The 23,737-nt window shown below is 48.1% G+C and overlaps 1 protein-coding gene across 8 annotated transcripts in view; it reads left to right on the top strand.

The window, feature by feature from the left end:
- Nucleotides 1-23,737, top strand: part of CABIN1 (calcineurin binding protein 1) — a 1,566,474-nt gene that overhangs the window by 769,243 nt on the left and 773,494 nt on the right. For all 8 annotated transcript variants that reach the window (XM_085634628.1, XM_085634623.1, XM_085634621.1 and 5 more), the window contains 2 exons: nt 1,954-2,136; nt 19,839-20,173. In XM_085634628.1, coding sequence (XP_085490754.1) covers nt 1,954-2,136; nt 19,839-20,173 — 518 coding nt within the window. The remainder of the gene's footprint in view (nt 1-1,953; nt 2,137-19,838; nt 20,174-23,737) is intronic.

Raw genomic sequence — 23,737 nt, forward strand, 5'->3', positions numbered from 1 at the left:
AGACACCATTTTATGCATAACCACACAGTTTGCCCTACGGTGAAGCGAAAAAGTATGTATATCACCATAAGATTTAATGGAATTACATATTAATATGAATTCTGATCTTTTTACTTTACCGTGTCCTAACAGGTGATAAATGTAGCCTCATGTGACTAAGAACAAAAAAGAAAATTCACTTTCCTATCTTTATTGAAGAAAAAAATAAACCCACAATTAGGATTCACTTTTCTCTTCTACACCTTCCTCGTCAGCATTTCTCTCTGTCCTGATGACCAATTCTGCTGTCTCTTTGTCTCTCACATTTGTTCATTGGTTTCTAATGTGAATTCAGACAAGTTGGAAAGTGTCTATGGGGATGGGGGAGCTCTTCTGAAGATGTCTAAGCTTAAGTATTCCAACAATGACGAGTTAAAGTTGTCTCCCTTCCATATTCTTTGGATCCCCAGAATCCACGCTCTGTAGGCTCTTGTAGTGTTTCCAAGACTTTCAGTTTAATTGTACAGTTTAATGAAGGAGGTGAAGACAGAATCTTGAAATGCTCCTGGAGCACAATGTCATGTTTTCACATCTTCTGTCCATCTGTTTTAACCTTCCATTTAGTCTCTTAACTTCGCATTCCACAATGTCTACTACCCAAGTGGAATTTGTCACTTCAGCCTCCACCATTAAGATGTTATTATGTACGTTTCATGATTACTTTCTTGGTCTTAAATATCCCAAAGAAGACTGTTTCACTGTGACATTGTTTGCTGTGATAATAGTCTACCACTTTTTCTTCTAATCTTCGAACCATATTCTTACCATTTGAGGAGAGCCTGGGTGTAAAAACAAACTCCCTCTTGTCTTTACCAAGTTCGTTTTTTTCCTTTGGGATGTATTATTGTCCTTTAGCTGGAGGTATACCTCATTATTGTGTGTTTTTCTGATCACTATCCTATTACAGGATTATACAGAAAGCTAGCCAAGTACATGCCAGCCACGCACTTGCTTAAAATCCACTCCAATTTGTCCATTGCCACAACACACTCATCTCCTCACTCCAGCATTGGGCTTCTGCAACACTATTACTTTGGAACAATTATCCAGTGCTGTTAGGGACTCTGTTGTTCAGCGAGGACCTGCGTCTCTTTTCTACACCATCTGGGTCTTACCAATGATGAGAAACATAGTTGAGACTTGGTATCCTTTCTCTTCTAACCCCAAAAATAGACTGCTTAATTGACCATACCATGCAAGGCCAGTGCAACGTCTGGATTTATAGAATGGTAGATTTTACAGTAGTTACAATCTAGTATAAGGACACCATTAACTTCTTTGTTTTTTCAGCTTAAAATTATTTTCTGGATTCGATTTTTGTGCCATAGTTGGTTAAATGACCTTTTTGATTACGTTTGCTGCTTTAAAAATGTTTCCTACTTTTAGGTTCATCGTCTTTGTATAAATATTTTTCCAATTGACAGTCATTGTTTATAAATGAATTCCTGCACACGTGTGGATACAATTCCTATGATGGTGAATATAATTGCAGATAAGGAACTTTTCCTTTTTTAGTTGAGGTCTGGTTTAACAGTTGATTTGATTTAATAAATTAAATTGGCTGGTAACTGACAGATGAAGTTTCACTTAGGAAGAAGTACATGGTATCTCCCAAGCAGATACTGCTAAAATCATTCTGTGCTCCCATAACTGTTAATATAGTAGTTGCTTCCTCTCTCTACAGGGTTTCGAATATGAGTTAAATTTAACAAAACAGAAGTATGCTACCAGTTGACTGATGGCATAAATACGAGATCATCATATCCTAAAGAGAAAAGTATCTAAAAACAGTGGCAAAGCTCCATTTGCGTATTCTTTTTTTACCATGACCATAATTTCAAACACTGTAGTACTGCTTTCCAAGGTAAGGGTAACTTATTCAATGACCTTGACTATTTGTATCCATTTCTGCAGAGCGCAGTCAAGACAGCACAGCTGTGGTACTCTCCGATTCAAATTCCACACAGGACATCTTTAATGAACCTGCCAGTTCCCAGGACAGTTCTAGGAAGCTTTATGGGGAAAAAAAGATGCTTCCGAGTCGCCCTGACCCAGTGCCACCTTACAAAGAAAACCATGCTTTCACAGAAGAAAGTGGTATGTTGATATTATGGTAAAAGCCAGCAACATCAGACTCCTGGCCATTAGTATGAGAAGAGCTGTCACAAATGTCAGAAGAGTGCATGGACTAGGGCCTCTGTACAGGGATTTATCAATAGGGATATTTTCTTAAGTGTTGCAACTGTAACTGCTGTTGGAGGTAGCTGCCAGGGAATAAAAGATTGACGACTGACAGTGATTTCTGATCGCTAATAAGAGTTAAGAGAATGGGGAAGGATGGCTGAAATGTAGCACTCTGTATGTTACACGAGATTTTGCTGCCTGAAATGTTTTGGGCTTTTCCTAATCCAGGGTTGATATTTATCAAATATAATTCATCACTGATAACTTATCCACAAATAGTGTAAATAGTAATCAAGTTAATGAACAATAACTATCTTATTAGTGGTAACTTAATTGATCACGTCAAAAGATAAATTCATTTGGAATGGAAAATTGCTGTACCTCATTAAACCCATACCTTTAGAAAATGCACATTTTTTTTTTTTAAAGTATTTTTATCAGCATTTGGTACGTACTTCAGAGCTCTTCATCAAAAATAGCATTAAGACACGTATACAGAGTCTAGCATGCAAAGTTATGCTGATGTTCAGTGGCCCAGTATAACTAGAGCTGCTCCACCTGAAGCAGGACTGTAAGAAACTGGAGCGATCTTGGCGCCTCAGCAACTACTGTTTGGAGGCCAAGGGCCGGCTTAGGCAGGGCCAGAAAATTTATTATAAGGCCATTTCTTTAGCTAAAAGGCAGTTTTTTGCCACTCGCATAGATCAGGCTCAAAATAATTCTAAAGAGATCTTCGCCATCGTTCAGAGCTTTATGTCTCCATTAGCTCAAAGCAGCACGATGTCTGCGACGGCTGCTTGGTGCGAGTCCCTATCCAAATTTTTTTGGGATAAAATTCAAGGGATAAAAGATAGCTTTTTAAGTCCTGCCGTGCAAGACTGCATGTCATGCTCCCAGCCGGGTGGTTATTTCTTCCAACCATTCCTTGGCTAATTTTTCCCCGGTTGACCTGTCCTGCTCGTTGAGAGTACTGAAGGGCTTGAAGTCCGCCTCCCCGGCTGACCCGTGCTCGGCAAGACTTCTGGCTTCCGTGGCAGAGACTGTGAATGCCGAAGTCAATTACATCATTAATATGTCCTTGCACGTCGCTAGGGTTCAGAGTGTTTGGAAGCAGGCTAAAATCCTCCCCCTCTTGAAGAAAGCTACTCTTAATCCCTCGACTCCAGGGAATTATAGACCGATCTCTCTTCTCCCTAGCCTTACTAAGGTGTGCGAGAAGATAGTAAACAGGCAGCTATCAGAGTATGTGGAGGGGGTGGGCCTATTACATCCTGCTCATTCGGGCTTCCGCCCCTCCTTTAGCACGGAAGGTGCTCTAGTGGAAGTATCGGAAGCTATTCGGGAGTGTCTGGATGCCGGCGGGAGAGCAGCCTTAGTGCTGCTCGACCTGTCAGCTGCTTTTGATACGGTCCCCCATTCCTTACTACTAGACAGACTGACAGAGATTGGTGTGGCTGACTCAGCCTGGGGCTGGATTAAGTCCTTTTTGGAGGGTCGGTCTCAGCAGGTTTGGCTTCCCCGGCGGCTTCTTCACCTCAGCGGGTCTGCACAGGGGTGCCTCAGGGTTCATCCCTTAGCCCCCTTCTGTTTAACATCTATCTTACCCCTCTCGTCATGCTGGCGGAGGGTTTGAGGGCTAAGGTGATTGCTTACGCTGATGACACGCTACTTTTGTTCACTTGGAATAAGAACACGGCTGCTGTGGCCCCTGTGCAATCGTGCCTCGCTGCAGTTTTCAAATGGTTGGCTAACGCCCAGTTGAAATGCAACGAAGACAAGTCAGAGGTTCTGCTGTTTGGAGATTTTCCACCTGGGTTCAGAGATTTGATCTGGCCAGCCGAGTTCCCGCCCCCCCGTCCAGTAGCCAGATAGCCAAGAACCTGGGTGTTTGGTTCGATGGGAAACTTTCCTTCTCCAGCCGGGTTGCTGTTTTGGGCTCCTCAGAGTTCTGAGAAGATTTTTTCCGCTTCTTCCGCAGTCGGCTCGCGAGTCGGTGGTGCGTGCGCTTACCTTGTCTTGCCTAGATTACGCTAACGCGCTTTATGTGGGGATTCCAGCCTACTCCCTTAATAGACTCCAGGTGATCCAGAATGTGGCCGCCCGCCTCCTGGGAGGGATCCCGCCCAGGGAGAGTGTGCGGGGTTACCTGCGCTCCCTGCACTGGCTTCCGGTCAAGGCGCGGGTGGTGTTTAAATCCCTCACCATAGCCCATCGGGCACTCCACGGCCTAGGGCCGGGCTATTTGCAGAAACGATTCTCTTTTTACGTTCCGTGGAGGCTTCTACGCTCCGCTTCCCTCAAACTGGCAAGGATCCCTGGTTTCCAGCGGCATCGCTTGGGAGGTGCTTCCCTGTCCGTTCTTGCGGCCCGCGCCTGGAACGCACTTCCCTTTGCTCTTCGCTGTGTTGAAGACATTGCTGTTTTTAAAAAATTGTTAAAAACTCATCTCTTTATTTAAAGGTCAGGCTATGTTTTGTTTCCCCTTGCTCGCGCCGGGACACCCCTTGGAGTAGCCGTGCGCGCTATAAATTTAAATAACATAACATAACATAAACCAAGGCCTTACCCTATGTGATACATATAAAGTACAGGCACAGTTTCATAAAGTATAAAGGCACTAGCGAATCAGTAATGGAAAAACTTAGCACCCTCAACCTGTCTTTTCTTTTGTGACATGTTTTAGTGTAAACCCTTCCAACCGGGAAGAGTCCCCTAAACAAAAGCCCTCCCCCCAACGAAGAAAAGTAGGTGATGGTGATGACCGATATGTAGTGTAAGCTGTAGCCTCCTTGTGTGCAGGGTGCGTCCCTAAAGTGTGTGTAAGCTTGCTCGGGTATCACTGATTACTCTATGTAGACTGCTCCCAGGAGTGCAATCAGCGGACACCGAGATGGGTTCTAGAACTGGAAAAGGTGCATGTCTCTAATGGAGGGCGGGCAGACCACTAGGGGGAGTCCTTGTGTAAGATAGTTTATAATCGTCCCGAAATATGTCTGTCATTCGCTCTAGACACAATATCCTCCAGAGCCTGGAGTGCCACATGGACAGGGTGGGAGCCGTTCTTCTCTTCCAAGCTGCCGCGATCGCAACTTTTGCTGCCCCTAGACAAGTCCACATAATGGCCTTGTCTGCCCTGGTTTGGTGTTCTAGTGATGGATCCCTGATGCCCAATAGTGCTCTCTCAATAGACGTTGGTATGGGATATCCCAGCATCTGTTTGATATGTGCAAGTATCTCATCCCAGAATGGGCCAATCGTAGGGCAGTGCCACCAAATATGTTGGAAGTCACCCAGCAGGCCACAACCTCTCCAATGTTTGTCTGACCGATTCGGGAAGATTGGTTTAAGTTTGGAGGGCTAAAGATAACAGTCCATCAGGGTTTTTAAGTGGGCCTCCTGGAGTTCGAGGGAGTGGTTGAATTTAGTGATGTCAGACCATAACCCAGCCCACTTCCTGTCGGAGATATCCCTCTGCACTACCCCTTCCCACATGGCCACGTACCGAGGTCTCGGTGAGTGGGTAGCAGCCAGCAAGGAGCTATAAGTAGATGACCCCCCTTCATAGCGCATACCTCTTGTACACATTTTTCAAAATGGGTTTATCTCTCGGGTGGCCGCTTCTCAGACATGAGGGGTGAGGGCCCAATGTTTTAATTGGAGATAATGGAAATGTTTGTCTGGTTCAACATGAAACTCCCTCCGGCAGTTGTCAAACGTTAAAATATCATAATTTAAATTATTTTTTTTTATTATTTAAAAAAAAAAAAACATTTTATTAACACATACAAAAACGCACCTTTCATCATTACATAATATTCCAACGCAGTACCTCTAGTAGCATAGTGTCCTTTCCAGACAAGCCACAAAAATCCGTATCCATACACACCCCTCCTGTGATAGCCACCCCCCCCTTCCCCCGCCCTCGCATCCATCCCACATCACGTCCCTCCCCCGGCTGCGAGAATGGCGCAACTTCGGTTTCAGTTTCAGTCACTCAGCTCGGACTCTGAGTCCGCCACCGGGGGTTCACAGATATTGCCTCTAAACGTGTTCCTTTTCCCCCAAATTTGTTGCCAGCGCCTGGGGCAGCCTCTGTTCGCACACACCACCCTCTCCGCTGTCATGGCACTGTCCATGTCGCGGGCCCATCTCCCGTGTGAGGGGGTTGCCTGCGCCCCCCAGTATTGCGCGATGGACCACTTCGCCAGCGCTAGCCCGATAGTCACCCAGGTTTGATCAGCCTGGTTAAGGTCAGTAGCGTCCCACCCATTCAATAAACACATTCGGGGTTCCAGTGTGACCACGTGACCGGTAACCTGTGAGATCGTCCCCATGACCTCCCCCCAGTATGCAGCTATGTTCGGGCAATCCCACAGAGTGTGGTAGAAGGTGCCCGGCAGTCCACACCCCCGTAGGCATAGCGGGCTGCAAGCCCTCCCTATTTTGTGGAGTGTAGTTCTGGTGTAGTATATCCGGTGCAGTATTTTCAGCTGCGCCAGCTTTAGTTTGGACGGGATGGCCACCTCCCGGGGAGACGCTAGCGCTTCAAACCATTCTAGTTCGTCCATGGGCCCCACTGCCGCCTCCCAGTTTTGTTTGAGGAGCTCCGTGGGGTCATTTTGATGATTCACCAGTTTACGGTAGGTCAATGAGATAGCTTTCTTGGTGAGGTGGTCTGCGAGTAGTCGGTCCTCTAGCGGGGAGGACTCTGGTGGTGTGGTTCCTTTGGGTATAGCTTTCTGTAGTGCATGCCTGATTTGTAAGAATTTAAAGTGCTCGGTCTGTCTCATCTGGTAGTCTGTTTGCAAAGTCTCAAACGGTATCACCCCGCCCCTCCTCCAGAGATCCCCGACCTTGGAGATGCCTATGCGATCCCACCCCTCAAATTCTTTACGCAGATGACTTACACCTATCTTAGGGGAGATCCATAACGGTGTTTGTCTCGTGATCACCCCCTCCCATCCCAGCCTTCGCTGTGCCGTGCGCCAGATCTGTACTGTGTGCGCCATAGGGCCCTGCAGCCTGTTCGTCCCTTACCTAACATAGAGGGCTTGGAGGACTCCGTGGAGGCCCAGCTGCGCCCTGTCCATTCTCAAAGCGGGTTCATCTGGCGCTGCGTGCATCCAGTGATTAACTATGATAAGTTGGGACGCCCAATAATATAGACGGATGTTGGGCAGCGCGATCCCCCCATCGTACCAACTCCGCATGAGCTTGCAGAGCGCTATTCTATGAGGTTTACCCTCCCACAGCAGATAACCCACCTCTGCGTTGATAGATCGAAAGTAGGAGTCTGGGACTAGAGCGGGCGCATTTTGTAGCGCGTAGGGGAAGCGAGGGAGAGCCATCATTTTGAATAACGCCGCTCTCCCCAGCAAGGTCAGCGGCAGGGAGTGCCAATATTTGACATCACTTTTCAATCGCTTGAGGGGTGGCAGCAAGTTGCGTTCCAGGAACAGCGCTGGGTCCGACGCTATGTGAATACCTAGATATTTGAAACCATCCTCCGCCCTTGGTATTACTACTCCGTCAGGGAGTTGCGGCGGAGGCCCTTGTAAGACGTAGAGCACAGACTTCGCCCAGTTAATTGAGTAGCCCGAGAAGCGACCATAGGAATCACAGATATCTAGCAATGCAGCTATGGACCGCTTTGGTTGCGTCAGATAGACCAAGATATCATCAGCATAGAGGGAGATACGATCATCCCAGCTCTCTGTCCAGCGAAGCCCGGAGATAGCTGGATCTTGCCGGATCCAGGCCGCCAAGGGCTCCAGAACCAGAGCAAAGAGTAGTGGGGAGAGAGGACACCCCTGCCTAGTGCCTTGTCCCAGCGCGAAGTCTCTCGACAGTCGGCCATTCACCGTCACCTGTGCCAGAGGGTCTGTATAGAGGAGCCGCACCCACGCGCAGAACTTGGGCCCAAAACAAAAACGCACTAGTACCGCAAACAGGAAGGGCCACTCCACTCGGTCGAAAGCCATAACCGCGTCCAGCGAGAGTATAACTGCATCCTCCTGGATGTGCGGTCCACTGGCCATTATGCCATGCAACCTTCTGATGTTCATTGCCGTGTTACGCGCCGGCATAAAACCGGACTGATCGGGATGAATAAGTGTGTGCAGATGTGACTGGATACGGGTCGCCAATAGCTTCGCCAGTATCTTGGCTTCCACATTCAAGAGTGAGATAGGCCTGTAGGAGGTGCACTCGGTGGGGGGCTTACCAGGTTTCAGTATTGCGACGAGCGTCGCTACCCTGACATCTTGTGAAAGCATCCCCTCCGCCAGACTGGCCTCGTACATCCGCAGCAAGTGCGGCACTATCGTGTTTGCCTCACGTTTGAACAGCTCCACTGGGATCCCATTCGGTCCCAGCGCCTTTCCCGACTGAAGGTCGCGAATAGCGAGGGCAATCTCCTCCGCCGAAAGACTCTCTTCCAGCGTAAGCGCGTCATCCGGGGCCAAAGTCGGATGTCCGCAAGGAATTTTAGATTATCCTCTACAGTGGTCGTCACTACGGAGGTATAGACCTGCTCATAGTGGGCCGCGAAAGCCGACGCTATGTCGTCCGGGTTTGTCACCTCCTCCCCTGATGGTAGGCGCAGCCGCGCCACCCAGCGGTTGGCCCTCTCTTTTTTGTCAAGCCACGCGAGCAGGCGACCCGCCTTGTCCCCCAGCTCGTATATTGTGTGCTGTGTTTTCGCCAGGCGCAATCTGGCCGCCTCCCACTGATGGTCTCTATACGCTTGTTTCGCTAGATTGAGTGTGTGAGCGTTCACCTCAGTGGGGTCTTTGGTGTGCTCTTCTTCCGCCACCCCCACCTCCAGGGTAGCCACCTGCCGTGACGCCTCCCGCTTATGAGCTGTGATTACTGCAATGGCCTGCCCATGCAGCACTGTTTTGTAGGCCTCCCAGAGGACAATCGCCGAGGCGACCGAGTGCAAGTTTTCCGGAAAGTACTGTTTCGTAGTTTTATGCAACGTCTTTCATACGCCAGGGACCTTAAGGTAGCCAGGCTGTGTCGGGAAGGTGCGCCTCCTACCCGAGAGGCCCGAGGAATAAGTTAGCAGCATCGGGGAATGGTCGGAGATGCCCCTGGGGAGGTGCTTAACCTCCTGTATGCGGGTGACACACGTAGGAGAGGCGAGGAGGTAGTCAATACGCGAGAGACTGTTGTGCGCGCTAGCACGATGTGTGAATTGACGGTCAGTGGGATGTCGCATGCGCCAACAATCAATCAGCCCCATGGCGTCCAGGAAACCTCGCATGGGTGTAGGGGTCGCGCCAGGCCCTCTTGGGGGGTGCTTATCCCAGTCCGAATCCACTATGGCGTTAAAGTCGCCCCCCACTATTAGTTCTCCTTGGGGTAGGCCCAGTATGAACTTTCCGTGGGCTGGAAAGGCTAGTGAGTGAAGCGCAGGGGGGGAGGTAAACCGTGACGAAATTAAAATTACAGCCCTCCCATTGGCCCGACAGCGCTGCAAAGCGTCCCTGGTCATCTGCCCAGGTCCCAGTCACCATCAAGGGACAGCTTTTGCGGAAGAGGATCCCCACCCCTCTGGAGCCGGAGGTGAACTCGGAGTGTGCTGCCATTTTGAACCCCCATCAATCCAGCGCCTTCACGGCCGTGCCAGCCAAATGAGTCTCCTGTAGGAGAGCCACCGATGGCGTGTGTCTCTTACTATGTTGCAGAACCAGACCCCTCTTAATCTTATTACCCAGGCCATTTACATTCCAGGACATCACTGTCAGCGGGTCGCCCGGGCCCTGACGATCACTCACTGATACATTCGCCATTATTTCGTTGCGGTGCGCGCCGTGGGTGTGTGCAAATATGTGGCAGGAGTAAATTCTGTGGTGGACTCTGGATCATCAATACAATGGTGGTACGCAATCGGGCTGCGAGTGGGTGTACCCTCTCTCCAAACCTCAGGTGCATAAGAAAGAACATCAGAGCAGGGAACAATACAACAGCCCCGCAAAACAGCAATACCGAACCCCCCCCAATCACCACCTCCCTTCTTCCCTGCTAGACGAATCCCCAACTACCCGCCTCTCCAACCGCGCAGTGCTTTTTGTAAAACTGAACCCCGAACAAAAAACACCAATATTTTGTTTCCCTCTCCCTCACCCATCTCCCTACCTCCCCTCTCCTCCAAACCAAACTTCCTCTGATACGGTACATAGCATAGCCAACAGTTAACCCCCAAAAAAACAGAACAAACCATACACAACCAAAAATGAAAAACATCCCCCCTCTCCCACCCCCCTCCCTGCGTCCCTGCCAGACGGACCCCCAACTATCCGCCACCCCAACTTAGCAGAGTGCTTTACTCCCATTAACAGTACTTGCGTGTGGGGGAAAAGAAGTCCGTGGAGCACCGCCGCTCATCCCCTCCTCAAACAAAGATTGACAACAAGAGCGTGCCACAGCCCCTCCTTCCGTCTCGGCGTTGTAGTTCTGTACCCGCCACAGTCAAGTGGGAGGATCATGCTGAAGACATCTGGGTCCTTGTAACGTTTACCTCCTCCATCTTGATGAAGCCATACAACGTCTTTTGCGGAGGTGCGACCCAAATAGGCCCTAAGACCAGGTTTTATTCCTCAGTTGTAGTCTGTAGTGAATGGCCGACCCCCGGCTCTCCTACTTGGTCCTGGGTGTCCCCATCTTCCCTGCGTTGCTGCTGCCTCCTCTCCGTGCCTCCGGGTCCTGTCACACGCCGCCACCCCTGGGCCTCCTCTGGGCTCTCAAAAAAACAGGTTTTTCCATCCGCCACTACACGCAGTTTTGCCAGGAATAACATGGAGTAGGACAGTTCCCTGCGTCTGAGTTCTTTCTTTATGTCAAAAAAGCTCCTGCGACGCTTGGTTACCGCTGCCGTGTAGTCCGGGAAGAATGACACCACTGAGTTCTGGATCCGCAGCTGCGGGGCCACCCTCGCTGTCTGCAATATAGCATCCCGATCCCGGAAGTTGAAAATGCGAGCTAGGACTGGTCTAGGGGGAGCCGCTGGCTTGGGTCTACCCCCGGGGACTCTATGCGCCCTCTCCACAGAGAAGAAAGTCGAAAGTCCTCTGGGTTGGAGTTTGCGTTTTATGAGATCTTCAACGTATAAATCCATAGCTGGACTCACTTCATTTTCGGGAATGCCTACGATACGGACGTTATTGCGCCGAGAGCGCCCTTCCTGGTCGTCCAGTTTTTCCATCATAAGCTTATTTTCTGCTTCCAACTGACCCACCCTTCGAAGCAGTGCGGAGGTGTCCTTCGATAGCGATTTTGTCACCTGTTCAACCTCCGTTACCCTGGCCGTCATCTTCTGAAAATCTGCCCTCAGGAAAGAGACATCAGTGGAGATGGACCCCACCGTGGATTGCACTTTGTCGAGAGCCGCCATAATATCTTCTAGTGTTACTTTCGACGCTCCCTCTGTCTCCGAGCTGTTGGCAGGTGCGTCTTTGCGCTCGGGTGGAGCGGGAAGGTCTTTATTGTAGGCGTATTTATCCAATTTGCCCTGCGAATGCGTCCGAGGACCTCTGCCCCCCATGTTCGCCCACTTGCACCCTGCGCTAACCGGTAGTCGCCGCCGCCTGCCGCGGGGGTGTAGTACGGGCGCGGCCTGTCGTGTTTTCCGGCGTGCTGGGAGCTGAACCTAGGCGGGCCTCAGACCCTCGATGTGTCTTCAGTAACTGCGTCTAAACACCGCTACACGAACGCTACGGCCAATCAGACAGTGCTGCTGGTGCCTTTAACAGATAAGCGTGGGTCCCTAGGCAAAGTTCATCGGCTCACTGGACATCCGTCCTCTGCATGGGCTGCCAGGGTATTAGTGCGCGCTCCACACCAGGCAATAAAACAGGTATAATGCACACTGTTACCTGCACGAGGCCCGCCTCTGGAAGTCCCTTGTAACTCGCAGACCAGCCCCTGTGCGTCTCTTACTGGCAAGATGTTTGAGCGCTTCACAGTGCCTAGATCCCGTTCCTTGCCATGTCCATTTCTGCGCGCTCTTCAGCACGGGTCTCGCCGCTCCCCGTGTGTGCGTCAATCGCCTGCCACACAGGTGCCACACACATCCTCCACGCTGGCAGCAGGGGCGCCGGGTCAGAGGGCGGGGACCAACAGCCTGTGCCCCCCCGCAGCCTGGGTCCTGTGAGGTTTTCCCCCGTGCGTCTCCGTTCAGCGATCGCCACTGGGGCAGCAGCGGCCGCCACCGCCACCAGCCACGCCCCTGCCCGAGCGCTCACCACCTCCGGGTCTTCCTTCCCACCTCGCGGGCCGAGGCAGGTCCGCACACGCTTCGGGGGGACAGAGATGACCCCTCGATGTAGCCGCTATGCGCACTCAGGCACCAGATCCAGTCACCGCCTCCGACCCGCGCGCCACTTGTATTCCGCGCCGTCTCACCGCACACGTCCGCTCTCAAGGGGTCCACAGCGTACTCCAGTCCCCAGCTGCCGGCATGCACGTAGGCCACAATCTTCGGTGCGCACCCGCCTGGGATCCGTCCGTCCGTTCCTTCCGGAGAGCAGCGCTATCGGCGTCCTTCACCTCCGGCTGCTGAGTAATGAAGTTTGAGGTACTATTAATGTGCGGATTTATGATCGGATTGATCGGCGATTCGGTGTCACCGCCGGAGCTCCTCTAAGTTGCGGCCATGTTGATCGGCTGCAGGCCACGCCCCTCTAAAATATCATAATTATGGAATAGGTCGGCGAGCATAAGGCATCCGCCCCCTTTCCAGGAGATAAACGGACTTTCGCAGCGGGCAGGTAGAAAAGCTGTATTGAAGTGTATCGGGGTATAAGGTGAGGGAAACGTAGTCCATGACCCCCTCCAGATATAGAGTCCTAAACCATCAGAGTTGTATGTGTGGGGGTACTAATGTAGGCATTAGCTGGTCAGTCCTTCTTGGGCTTCCAAATAAGATCCCTCCCTGTCCTCCCTGCAGTAGCCCTGTCCATGTGAAGCCAGTGCTTCTCCGACTCCCTTTTAGACCATTCCGTCACTATCCCCAACTGTGCTGCTTTGTAGTATAAGCAAAAGTCGGGTAGCCCCCCACCCCCCTCCGTCCTTGGATGCCGTAATATATTAAAGGATAAGCGAGCCCTCCCGCCCTGCCAAATATAGGGAGTGAGTAATGATCGAAGTTTAGGAAGAAGATCTCTATCAAGCTCTAGTGGTAGGGCTTGGAATAGGTATGAAAATTTAGGGAGCACTGTCATTTTGATTGCATATATGCGTCCTAACCAGTAAATACACAGAGGTTTCCAACGTTGAAGGTCACGTTGAAACTGGAGTAGGGTGGATGGAAAATTGGCCTTGCACAGCTTCTCTATGCGCGGTGTCAGTTGGATCCCCAATTACTGTAGGAAATGTTTTGCCCATTTATCGAGATTACTTTAAACCCCGCTACTGTCTCGAATCTGGTCAGCTCTGTCTGCAAGGCAGGAAGTGAGAGCGTGGGCTCCATGAGGGGTAAAAGGACATTGTCTGCAAAGAGCGAAAATGTATGGGTCTCTTCCCCAAAGGTAATCCAAGCTATCTCTGGGGTCTCCCGAATGCGCATCGCCAGCGGCTAAATGCTGAGAGCTAACAGCAGGGGCGACAAGGGGCACCCCTGTCTGGTCCCTCTGGTAAGGAAGAAGAGGGCAGACAAAGTCCCATTCACCTGTACTCTTGGGCGTGGCTGTATGTAGTTGGCCCTAATCCTATTGCTAAACCTATCCGCGAAGCCAAAGTGTGTGAGTGTGCTAAAGAGAAACGGCCTATTCACCTTATCAAACTCCTTTTCTGCATCCAGACCCATGAGAACAGCCGGTATCTTCCGCTTAGCCACTATCTCGATCAGGTGTACCGTACACCGAATGATGTCATGGGTCTGCCGGCCCTTTATGAAGCCCGATTGGTCCGGGTGGATAAGGTCTGGCATCAGGGCATTCAGTCTGTCTGCTAAGATAGCCTAATAGAGTTTCACATCCAAATCTAAAAGTGCAATAGGGCTGTAGGAAGCACAGAGGGATGCGTCTTTCCCCGGCTTGGCAATCACCGTGATCACTGATGCAGCCATGGAGGGAGTCACCCCAACTTCATCTGCCAAAGTGTTAACACCGGGGAGTAGCAATACTCTTCCATGGCTCGACTAAATTCCAGCCAGTGTACGTTAAGGCTGACGGAGGGTCAGATGTCATGGTAAATGGCACTATGAAGGGAAGATTATGCACTTTTGTCGCGGTGTATGCACCCAACGTAGGCCAACCCGCTTTCTTGGCAGCAAGTGTCCTCAACCACAAGTCCCCTACTCGCTCTCTAGGAGGTCCAGTGCATATTCCGCGCTTCAGAAGCGAATTTGGCGAAGTCTGTGAGTGTCACCACACTCGAGACACTAGCGCGGACCGGGACCCGAGACGGTTCACGTCCGCTCGGCCATCTTTCCCGGCCACACCTGCCCCCCCATGCAATTTTTTGATGATTTTCTGAAACAAAGGGATAATAAAGAAAAGAATGTTGTAGGAAAGTGGATTGTTATTTGGGATGGACAAGTTCCACCTCAAATGATAAGCCAAAAGGGTTCTACCCACTTCTCCTGGAGCATACTCTACTTGAAAGAAAGGAGCATCGATGGCCTTCCTGGGGAACATCCCAATAGCTGATATGTGCAAAGCAGCTACCTGATCTACACCACACACTTTCACAAAGCACTACTGTGTGTATGTTGTAGCCCACCAAGAAGCTAATGTTGGTCAAGCAGTTCTTATACTTTTCCAAACCACTGCCTCGAACGGGAAATATTACTTACCCTATAAGCATCTGTTCATGGCATGCAATGCTGTTGATTCACATGTGCCCACACTCCTCCACAGAGGCCTGTGGGCGCCGCAGTATTTTCTAATATCTATTTTTCCTTTTACGCATGGACATCTCTTTACTTATTACTTTGTTTAACTTCATCATAGGGCCGCTGCGACTCCCTGATGTAGGCCAACATCCAGGGAGGAGCGCTGAGAAAACAGAATATAGAAAAGAAAGAAATCATACAGTAGGGATCCCTCACGCAGCAAAAAAAAATTAAAACTGTCTAAGTGGGTATCTGCTGTCTTTATTATAGGTCCCACTTGGCAGGATTAAAAATTCATAAATGGGGTATATAAGCAAGTAGCGACACCATTACCCTATCTGCCGTATCAATATGCTTCTGCCATAGATTACCGCCCCTATGGGTTGATGGCATTCAGCAGGATACGGATCCCTAAGAAAAGGTTTATATTCGTACCCTTCTAGCTTTTTCAAAATATGGTAGGGAACTCCTAGTGGGCTTTAATTGCCCATATTGTAGACACACTGTCTGTGTATCCGAGTTTCATCAATGATGATCCAAACTTGAGTAAGCACATGAATGCACAGACTACAGGAGACGCTCCCCGTCCTGACAAGGAGAGTAAGAAGCTACACGCAGCAGGAAAAAGGGTAGATGTGCAATCAGCCACACATTAGAGGATTTCCGTCTTAGTTGGCCTGCTCTCCCCCCTAATAATTGGGCTCATTGGGATGAGATGGAGGAACTACTTAAACATCTCCTTGAGGATAAAGGCAGCATGGGCAAGAGCTGGTAACTGAGGGGAAGACCATCTCTAATGCAACTATCTGCTGCTTCCTAGATGCTGCTGACTCCACAACCAGAGACGTCAACACAAGTATTCTAATCAGACATCATGTCTTGCTTCAAGCCCCTGACCTTAATCCAGAGGTACAGCAGCATTTGTTAAACCTGGCATTTGATTATCAACTTCTCTTCGTACTGTAGGTCCACCAGATGCTCGAAATGCTTAAAAACGACACAGAAACAGCCAAGGCCGTGGGTGCCCATCAAACATCTACTCAGAGGGGGTTCTTTATGGGGTCACAGAGGAGTTAGTAGGACCACCTCCCCAAGCTCTCCCATCTCCTTTCAGAGGCAACAACGACCATACCACCAACATTTAACACAGGGTATTCTAAAGGGGCCTACAGAGGTAACAACGCTAGGGGTAGGGGCAAAGGAGACTCAGCTAATTGAGCGGATACCTCCAAGCATTGACTTCCTTTGACACCCCCGATCACACAACTCTTGTTGAGGGCAAACTTCAGGGGGTTCTTCATCAATCACACAGAACATTCCACCCTACAAACAAACCTTCAGTCCAGAGAACCAGCACCTTCTTCAAGAAAAGGGTTCAGGAACTCATCCTCAAGGGAGCAATAGAACTAGTGCCACTGCAGCATCACAGGAAGGGGATTGTCGTCTCTATCTTTTCTAATCCTCAAAAAGGACAAGTCTCTAAGGCCCATACTACACCTCATGCCCCTCAGCAAGAACCTCCTTGTAGAGCGTTACCAAATGGTCACTCTGCAGGATGTAATTTTGCTGCTTCAGCAAGGTGACTTCCACATACCCATCCATCGTCACTACCTACAGTTTGTCATAAGAAGTCAACACTGCATCAAATGCTTAGCTGTGGTCTATAGAGTGCAGGCAAGCACCAATGCATTGTGAGACCCAAGCCCTATATTGCTCCTCTATAGATTGGGGTTCACCATAAATACCGCCAAGTCCCACCTCCAGTCCCTTCAAATCTATCCCCTCCTCCAGCAAGCCCTATCCTAGCCAGGCCGGGGTTCAGACATTCCAGGATATACTGTTTTTCTTTTTCAGCCAGATGGTCAAATCTCAGTAAGAACAGTTTTGCTCCTTCTTGAACTGATGGCTTCATGCATAGTCAGGGTGTATGACAGAGGCACTCATGGCTGAACCACTCGCACCTCTAACACGCAGCCCCAACAAAGAATGCGTCCAAACAACGCATTTCTTTACCATGTACGTCTTTACCACGCAATTTTGTGGTAAAGGCATGTTTGCTAAAGGGATGTGTGGTAAAGTTCACACCCCAGCCTCTCCGTCCTGAGTCCTAAAATCCTAACCTCTGCCCTATAACCCCCAGCCCTAAAAACTATCCAAACCTTAAACTATCCTGACTCCCCCTGGCCTGAGCCCTAAAACTCTGCCGTCTACCTCAAAACCTCCCCAGAGCCCTAAAAACTGTACCCCTGCACTGAAAACTGCCCCTGCCCTGAGCCCTGAAACTATGCCCCTACCTTAAAACTTACCCCGACCCCAGCCTGCCACCCTGAGCCCTAAAACGGGGCCCATGCCTTCAAACCTAAAACCGATCCCCTCCCTTAAAACCAATCCCCCTCAACCCCCCCTGCCCTGAGTCCTAAAACTGTCCCCCTTATATAAAACTTATCCCCCACAACCCCCAGCCCAACTTACCTCTCCACTTCCCTGTCCTTCGTGCAGGTCCTCCCTTCCGGTTCCTCTCTCCGTCCTATTAGTAAGCTAGAATGACTGTGACTGCCTTAACAATGCATATGCGTGATTCAGGCATATGCGTGGTTAAGGCAAGTGTTGTTTAGCTTCCGGTAAAACAGAACGCATGCTTGAAGCCGCATTGTAAAGGCTGTTTCCTGCATGGCCATAGTCTCCCATACCAGGCTTCACATGAGTCCTCTCCTACAGGGACAATCAGCACAATGGTCAGATGGGTCCCAGACTAGGGCGTGGCAGTCCACATGTGTTGTGCATTTCTGTAGCACCCTTCCTAGAGACGGGACAATTGTGTCTAGATTGACCACTTTGCGCCCATAATTCTTGATTGCGCTAAAGAATTGGATAACTAGATACATGGAGACCTTGTAATTGCATACATAGCCCTGGTATATTCTTGATTAGCATAGATGAAACACTTGTTGGCATGGCAAAGATTTGAGAGACGCTTTTGATAAAATAAAGGCGGATTGAGGAACATTTACTATGCAACTCTATGTTGAATTATTTGGGAGTGCTTGAAGCTTTACACATGATTTGGACTTGATCCTACAGAAGAATGAATGGTGGCTCTTCTCCCTTCTTGAGCACCCATTACGTGATTCCTTGATTGATTGAGACTTCTTGATTTGTGTCTACATTAAGTGTGTGCGCTCTTTTCTCCCAGCCACCTATTCATCTTTGAATTATAAGGATGTGGTCACCACAACAAAGGGGTCTCCACATCGATTACTTCAAGCTCCTGGCTATCCAGTTAGCTCTCAAAACCTTTTTTCAGGAGATTCAACACAAATTTGTCCTCATAAAGACAAAAAAATGACCGCCATGTGTTATCTCCAAAAGCAAGGTGGCACACATTCACCGCAGTTATCAACAGTAGTGTACAGCATTTGGCATTAAGCACTTTACCATCAGATACACTTACTGGCAGAGTACCTTCCAAGAGAGGACAACTCTTCAGACCTGCTCAGCAGGATGCAGCAGCAAGTCCATGAGTGAGAACTTTACCTACAAGTCCTACTTTTGTACTTCTGCCATTGGGGCGGGGAGGTCCTTGAGATCGACCTCTTCACCACCACCCAAAAAGCAAAGTGCCAAAACGTATTCTCCAGATTCCCACAGACCATGGTCAATGCTCAGCAAATGAATTGGACAGGGATCTTTGCCTACGTTTTTCCTCCTCTCCTACCTCTGTATGTGGTCCGGAAGCTTCAGCAAATGTCCCTTATTCTCATCCTAGTGACAAGCTGGATTCCCCATTACTGCATTTTCAAGCACTTGGGCTCTTAAACCTGCAGTCCAGGTTATTGTCTGTCACCTCCACTTGCAAAAATCAGGCCTAACTTACACCTTCACACTCCTTCATGTTGCATCTATTGCAGCCTACATGCTGAATAGGGAGCACATGCCCACATCTGGAACCTTAGTGTTGTCCTTACTAGACTCATGGGTCCTCTTTTTGAACCACTACACTCATGCCCCTCACAATTTCTCTCCTGGAACGTCATCTTCCTTGTCGCTGATATTCTTAAGACACATAGCGAGCTGCAGGCAGAGGAGCCTTTCTTTCAAGCTTTCAATTTCGTAACGACAGGTTTGTCCTCCGAACTAACCATGCATTCCTTGCCAAGGTGGTGTCTACGGTCTACCTCAACTAGACCATAGAGCTCCCTTTCTTTTTCCCTCATCAAGACTTGGTAGGAGAGAGGGCCCTGCACACCCTTGACTTCAACCATACCCTTGTACTATATTAACAGGACTAAACACTTTTGCGGTGCACTAAACTGCAAAGTCGTTGACATTTCTTTGTTATGGTTATACCATAAAGGTGGTGGATGTGGTTTTAGATTTAGGGTGTACATATAATGGTGGACCTTCATAGGTCTTGCATAAGGATAGAAGGCTGTGACTTCACTGCTAGTTAAGCCAAACAGAATTTCAAAGCTTGCAAGTTTGGATACATTGGTGTGACTGTCGAGTGAGAGGTGGGGTATTTTGGTAAGATTGCTCAGTGTAGTCTGAGTGCAGGTTGGCTTGTGAATTTGTTGATGTAAATTACTTTGCTCTCGGCAAGAGTGACTGAATTGAAACACCCTGGTGTCTTTACTGTACCATTCACAGTCCTGGAAGCTGGTAATAGGTATTCTCGCAGGTTGTGCAATAGGCTGCTTCTCGACATAAGTTTAGTTGCTATTTCAACAGGTTTATAGTGGAAATGACTGAATTGCATCTATATTTTTTCGGTTTGCAGGAAAGCCTGAAGAGACAGCAGAAATATCAGAAATTCTGTGCAGTGGAGAGAATGGCCAGAAAGTCTTTCCTGATTCATGTGTACAAATGGCAGTTTCCACTACTTCGAAGCCTGTTCCACCACCTCCTGCCCAGTGGGACTCCAGGAAGAGATCAGAGCCGTGCGGGGAATTTCCTGACTACCCTCAAAGTCTACCCACAGACTTTGAGGAGCGGTGCAATGTCCTGACACAGCAATGCACCAGCGCCTTCCGCCTGTGCCTTAGCCGCTTCCCACAGCACTATAAGAGCCTCTACAGGCTGGCTTATCTGTACACCTACAGCAAGACCCACCAGGTGAGATAATGTGGATGTTTCAGCAGCTGGTGTGTGGCAATCGCTTATTGAACATGCTTCCCTCCTTCCACTCCAAATGGTTTTACAGTTTCACTTGGAAAGCAAACCCTTCAATGTTCTTATTAAGTTAGGGTTATTGTGTTGCTCTTAACGTACCACAGACTGATAGCTTGAACATTTCGTGCAGGACTACGTGTGAGGAAATATTTACATAGAAGTACACAAAATACATTGGGCCATGTGTAGGTAGCCCTCTGCACTGGTGTAAAGTAAAATGGCTGCTGACTGCAGATCTTAGTTGACAGTGGCTGTGGTATGTAGCTCATTGGGTAAGAGTCAAAGTAAGTCCAATATATTTTGCATACCTGTTCTTTTGTTCTTATGGTTGTGTGTGCATTTTAACATTTTTTTATTTTATGTATTGGTGGCTGCAGTGTTGTTTTCACTTTTCTCCTCACCAGATGAAGGGTTGACCCTCAGTTGTTGCCTTACGGAGTTATTTTACTGGTAGATGAGAGCAGGATTTTCGTTGAAGCGCTGTTTAAAATGTGTATGTTTTCACCAGTGCACAACCCCAAGACTGTTTGTTAGGCAGAACATGAGATTTCGTCAGAGAGCATTACATATCCGTGGCCAGTTTTTTGTTTACTTTTAAGTGCATAATAACAAAATGTATCAAAAATTTGCATCCAATACCTGGGCAAGTGGGAACTCTACAGGTTCACATTCCACGCTAAGTTCCCCTCTGTTCTATACCCTTGCATGTTACTGTCTTCAATTCTGTGAAGATTAATCACAGTTGAGGCCTGGTCACTCATTGACCAGCTGCACCACTCTGACTTTCTTTCCTTCTGACCCGTCAATTTCAGATTTGGATGGCTACACAGATTCGTCATCGTTTGAATTGCTCCAGTCAGCTCACTGGATCTGGAAACTCGTGCAGTAGCACTTCGTGTTAGCTGGTGGTTTCTTCCAGGCAGGAGACAGGGGACACTGCTGCATGTTGACATTAGAGCTTCTTTATTTGTTCCCTTTGATGCAGACCAGAGCTTAGCTTGTTAATATTGAAAAAGTCGATGCTGATATCAAAAACAATACATTCATTTATGTGAACAAAATCGCATCTTTATTAACATATTCACCCATTGTGAACTCTACATCAACCCCGACTCGCAAATACGTAGTTAGGCAAGCACTGAGGCCTAGTCCTGAGGTTGATTTATTAATGTGTCACAGGTGGGGTAGCGCGTAGCCGGCAGACAAACGCTCGGACTGGAAACCTTTGAGCAATCCCACAGCTAGGCGCAGCGACACTACAGTGGTCGAGGGAGATTGGCCCCAATAAAGCACACATGGCTGGGGGGGTTTACACACGCTCCTAAAATGCCATAAAGTCAGAGTCTATATAATTAGGGGCATGTAGTCAATCAGACCACAGCACGCGCAGTGATCACGCGCCCCCCCTCATGTCGGACATCTAGACACGTTACCCACTGGCCGCATTATGTTAACGCAAGGTCGAGGTTCTGCTGTATTATCCATTATACAATTAATTTATGACTCCACAGTCAGCAACTTACATTCCTCACCATACAAGAAGCGCTGGAAACCTTTTTTGCTTATGATGAACTGTATATAAGAAAGTCCCAGATCGACTGTAAATTGAGACAGTCCTCGGACCCTGTGCCTGTAACCGTTCTCCCAGCCGCTCTGTTTAATTGAGCAAACTGTTCCTGTTTTCCCAAACACCTCTTGTCTCTTGTTTTTTCAAGTTATTGCATGTTAAAGCAACATTTTGATGATCCACCTTCAGAGCCGATTGGTTCCTCAAACCCGACTGCAGCCAAAGAAAGGAGACCTCGCCTACACTTAATCACATTTGCGCAGCAAGGAAGGTGAGCAGACACCACAGTTGATTTAAAGTTCAACTGAATCCGCAGGTCGGAGTTCCGCCCTTAAGCAGCCATTACGGAGGGTAAGAGGCTACATCAGAACCTAATTTTAAAGCATCTGGCATATGGTATACTAGGGAGAAACGTAAAAAGATAACCTGAGTACCCTGCCACTGACAGAATCTGGCATATTACCTATTTTATATGTCCTAGCTGAGTCGGCGCAAGGCGGCCTCCAGGGCGATCCCACAGAAGTTACCTTTTTTCGATAGTCAGCTCTCTAGGAAAGTGAATATTTAATTATAGCCCTTTATGGCTCCCAGGACGCTATTTTTGTGATAGAGCTATCCTGATTCGGGAGAGTTGGCACCTCAATCTCATATTTCTTTAGTCTAAAAAGGTTTCTCAGTGCTACTGGTTTCTTAACACTGTTGATATCAATGGAGTGAGAGGTGTTGGTCGCGTGCACCGCTTGGCGTGACACAAATTGTATGCTTGGCCCCTGGGTGTGATAAGGACATTTAGGGAAAAAGATCTGAACCTGGTAAACTAAATGTAACTTGTGTGTGACCAAGAGGGGTGTGTGGTTCTCGAGTTATTCCTTTTTCTGTATCTATTACCATTACCTTTGTCTCTGAGCCGATATTGGCAGACTATCAGGCTCACTTAGCACTGTGTACCCTGCAGAGCTTTCCCTGTTCACAGGATCGCATGCGCTATGAGCAGCCTAAGAGATTTTTGCCAAAGCAATCTTTTTTTCTGTCAGTTTTTGTTAAGTTGATTTAATGTACATGTGATGTTATGGTGCAGTTATTTATTGTAAACTATATTTTGTACAGCAGTTGATCAGAGATTGTCCTAAATATTGAATTTTCTTGTCTGTCTCAATAGTTCATATGAGAGCTCTGTTATTTCTGGTCTCAATACTTCATATGAGAGCTCTGTTATTTCTTGCAAACTGTATTTAGTTCATAAAGTTAATAGCTTTCAGATACTGTTTTTAACAATTGAGCTTCTTTTACCTAGGTTGCAGCCCTTCCTATGCATTATTATCTGTGTTTATTGAAATGTTCATATTGAATTGTTTAATGCATCTGTAGATAGAGTTTACCACGAAGTGCATAAAACTGTAAGAGTGCCCAACGTATTTTTGTCCTGACGATTAGATCAAAATAAAGAATCCCACAAAAGAGTTACATCATATTTTTTCCACAAAACCACTAGAGTTATCATAGACTCCCCATTAAAACACATACAAACTAGGTTCCCCACATAGGCAACAAAACTTAAGATGTTTTGCCTAGAATGGCGCTCACACACAAAGGCATTCACATGTCCCTGGCCTAAGGAGGGAGCTTTTGATACTAATGCAATTGAACATATTAGATTACAAGAAAACAATGGTACCTGTGGAATTAGTATGAAAATAAACCTAGTATTTATAGTAATGATGCAAAATCAGCACAATGGCAATAATTTAGTAGGAGATGTATGGATTTTCAAAAAAGCACATATGGAGCCCAGTAGGTAAAATGTATTGTAATTTATATTAAGTTATAAAAGTCTAAACAAAGGGGGTTTAAAGAACTGTGTTCGCTGTCCCAGGTGAAAGGTGAAACATATAAACTAAAGTGACATATATGAAGGTTTCAAAGAAATACAGAAAAGCAAA

The sequence above is a fragment of the Triturus cristatus genome, chromosome 11 (genome assembly GCF_964204655.1).
Source record: "Triturus cristatus chromosome 11, aTriCri1.1, whole genome shotgun sequence".
NCBI classification, from domain to species: Eukaryota; Metazoa; Chordata; class Amphibia; order Caudata; family Salamandridae; genus Triturus; species Triturus cristatus.